The sequence below is a fragment of the Vigna unguiculata genome, chromosome 11 (genome assembly GCF_037176805.1).
Source record: "Vigna unguiculata cultivar grain cowpea cultivar isolate G323 ecotype 2 chromosome 11, ASM3717680v1, whole genome shotgun sequence".
NCBI lineage: Eukaryota > Viridiplantae > Streptophyta > Magnoliopsida > Fabales > Fabaceae > Vigna > Vigna unguiculata.
In genome coordinates, this window is record NC_140802.1 from 5,946,617 (window position 1) to 5,950,100 (window position 3,484).

General features: G+C 31.1%; 1 protein-coding gene across 1 annotated transcript; it reads right to left on the reverse strand.

Annotated features, from left to right (window-relative positions):
- Window positions 1–1,341: 1,341 nt before the first annotated feature.
- Window positions 1,342–3,194, reverse strand: LOC114168304 (uncharacterized). Its single transcript, XM_028053067.2, has 2 exons — window positions 2,777–3,194; window positions 1,342–2,138 (listed from the first exon to the last, which is right to left on the reverse strand). Exons 1-2 carry the CDS (start codon window positions 3,079–3,081, stop codon window positions 1,655–1,657), a joined length of 789 nt encoding a protein of 262 aa, XP_027908868.2. The 5' UTR covers window positions 3,082–3,194; the 3' UTR covers window positions 1,342–1,654.
- Window positions 3,195–3,484: the final 290 nt, after the last annotated feature.

The following is a 3,484-nucleotide window of genomic DNA, read 5'->3' on the forward strand; positions in this document are numbered from 1 at the left end:
AGTACTAATTATTACTTTTATTATTATTATTATTATTATTATTATTATTATTTGATGAATTAAAGATTACTACTTATTTGTTTTATGAGAGAATTATTAATTTTTTCCAGTAAATATTACTCATCTAAAATAACACATTTTTATATTATAAAAAAACTAACTTATTTGTTGCAAATTAAAGAAAGGTAACAATTTTTCATACTATTTAGCATATAATCTTGTCTGTTGTCTTAAAATGCAAATAAATATACGAAATAAAATATCTAAATTCGTATATAACCAAATTTGAATTACATAACTACGAAAGTTAAATTAACATCGATGTATTGTTCATATATTATTACTTTTATGAACTATAATATTGTCTAACGATATTTATCATAAAAAAATACCCATTACATAAAAAATTAACATTTTTTTCTATTACAAATACAACATTAAAAAAAAAAAAAAAAAAAAACACCACTCGTGCGTACGCACGGGTAGCACTAGTTTATAATAAATTAAATATATTTTGAATTGTTTTACGGGTATAGATTTACGTATAATAAGATCATCAAGAGGGTTTCTTCGTGCACCTATATAACTTTTTCCTTGTAACACTATAATTATTTTCCATTTTATACAGTCCAAAAATTATTTTCTTAAAAAATTAACTTTCGGAATACAATTTTTTAAGTTAAAAATAATTTTTGAATCAGATGATAAAAAAACTAAAACCGATTTCTGAATTTTGCAATTCAAAAGTTTTTTTTTTCTCAAAAGAATTACTTCCAAATTAGACGATATGAATGAAAGCAGACTATAAAATTTGGAAGTCATTTTTGGTTTCCAGATTACATAATTTGGACGTCATTTTCGATTTGCAGATTGTGTAATCTAAATTTTTTTAAAGGAAAAAATGGTTTTCTGATTTTACGATATTAAAGTCATTTTTTTCTCCAAATTATATAATCCAGAAGTAAATCTAAAATGTAAGTGTACAAAAAGTAAATCCACCTATTTTTAGAAGAATAAGATACTAACTTATTGATTTTGATTTGCCTAAACATTATTAAGAAGATCTTTGTATCAACACTACCCCAATAAAAAATGCAACTAAGCTAAGATGTGTCTAAAGACAGTATATCTGACTCACCAGATATAGATTAAACTTGAAGAACAATTCATGGTCAAGGGAATCAAATTTATACAATGGCTTTCATTTCATGCATAGATTTTAACCATTACAAATACATAAATATGCACAGAATTAACTACAGGGAAACTATGTTACAAGTAGGCTGAAAAAGAGTGTAAAAATTTATCAGTTTCAGAATGTTCAATCTTTAATCAATCATATGAGAAACAAAAAAAATGGCAAGATTTCATTCTGTAAGAGAATCAAAACAATTCTGCATTATAAAATTCTGATTATAGCATATAGATCTATCTCATCTGTGAAAACTCACCTGACATAAAATCATTCATTTCCTCCAACATCAGAATTGGCAACTTGTACTCATCTGCATCACTGCCTATATCTATATACACTTTGTCCTTAGAGAAAAACCATTTTATGCTATTCACCAAATTTCATCATATCTAACCAATCTATTACAATCTGTAGTATATAACATATCATCTATGGAACAGTTTATACTAAAAGTGATCATCATGAACATGTAGCCACACAATCTTGTGGCAGCAACACCTCTTCTTGATCCAATGTTTCCTTAACAGCTTGATAAAACTCTATCCATGAAGAAGAGTTGGAATCCACAGAACCCCAAGAAAATGTTAGGTTTGGACTTGCAGGGCAGGCAGTGACCAAATCCAAAACTGAAACTTGTTTTAGGGTCTGTGGAAAATTGAATGCTAAGTTATCAACTTTGTGTTCATAAATTTTCCCATTTCTGTCCAATTTGTACCTTGATGTGCCTTGAAACTCCCCTTTAGCCTCCCATGGAACCCTAGGCACACCCCTCAGGTTCCACCTGATCAATATCACATTCTCTGAAGGTTGCCATATCCTATACACATCCAGAGCAATCTCACGGAACAAAATTTTACCATGAAACCTCAATGCCCAGAAGATCAATTTGTACTTCTCAATACCAGTAAATGTGTTCAAAGGGTCCTTGAATGTTATATCATCCCTGAAATAATCAAATTCAACCTTAAAAAACACACCTCAAACACCTACATCATAAGCACACGTCTCAAAGATGAAAATTCAAGTGCTGAAATGATCAAATTCAACATTCAAAAGTCCATTTCCCCCAGTAAGAATCATCTTAATCTAACAGAAAATCACCCACACATCTCAACTCAGTTGAAAATTCAAATGCCGAAATTATCAAATTCAACACCAAAAGGCCCAGTTTTTTTCCCTGTAAGAAACATGTTAAGTCTAACAGAAACCACACACATACACACACAGCAGAGAAACACACAGATGAAAATTCAAATACTGAAATGAACAAATTCAACACTGAAAAACCCATTTTTACTCTCCGGGAAAGTTTTAAATTTAACAGAAAACCATACAAACATGACACAAGAGCACACACCTAAAAGATGAAAACTCAAAAACCATCTTAAATGTGACAGAAAATCACCCATCCACACACAATCACACAAGAAGAAAAATCATTTATAGAATAATCAAATTCAACACTAATAACCCATTTCCCCCAATATGAAACCTCTTAAATCAAACATAAAACCACACAAAGATAACACCAAAATCACACATCTCAAGTACGAAAGCCAGATACCCAGATGAGAAAATGACCTGTAGATGTCATAATTGAGGTCTTTGACGAAGATCAAGGGCATGTCCTCTCGGAGGGTCCTCACAGCGAGGCCAAGATTGAGATAAAACTCATCTTTTTGCTGCTGATGCTCATCTTTGGCACCAGTTGTTGGTGTGCTCCCCAGAGCAACCTGTGCAGTGGGAGTTTGGAGGGTGGAAAAGAACAAAGAAGTAGTAGCCTGAGATGTTGTTGTTGCTTTTGCTGATGAAAGCGTTTGGAAAATGGGTTTTGATTTGGTTTGCGGAAGCAGAGAGGGTTTGAGGTTAGATAGAAGAAAAGCCATGGCCTTTAATGCTCAAAGGGTATCCAAGATTTTAGCACTTCATCTGATTGAGAGAGAAAAAGAGAGAGTTGTGTTGTTTTCGTCTCTTGCATTGGTGACGTGTGTGGCGCTGAAGCTGAATTTTGAGCCTTTCATTGTGTTATTGGTAACTATTTTGAGTGGCTTTGAGTGTGCCCATGAAATCAAAATGAAAAAAATGAAAAAACAAAGTTTTGACCTTTCGCATGTTTGCCGCTATCATTTTGCATTGTTTTTGGATTTAATAAGTCTAATATACCTATTTTTATTGTTTAGATTTGTTAATTTGGTATCTGTCTTTAAAATGTGTTAATTTAGTCTCAACTTTTAAAAAAAATGTCTTAATCAATTTTTTTAAGATAAAAATTATTAAAGTCATTAACTT

Coding starts and splice junctions, on each gene's coding strand:
- LOC114168304 (XM_028053067.2), bottom strand. CDS start 3,081: ATGGCTTTTCTTCTATCTAACCTCAAACCCTCTCTGCTTCCGCAAACC. Junction 2,139..2,776: donor CTCAATTATGACATCTACAG/GTCATTTTCTCA, acceptor TGATTATTTCAG/GGATGATATAACATTCAAGG.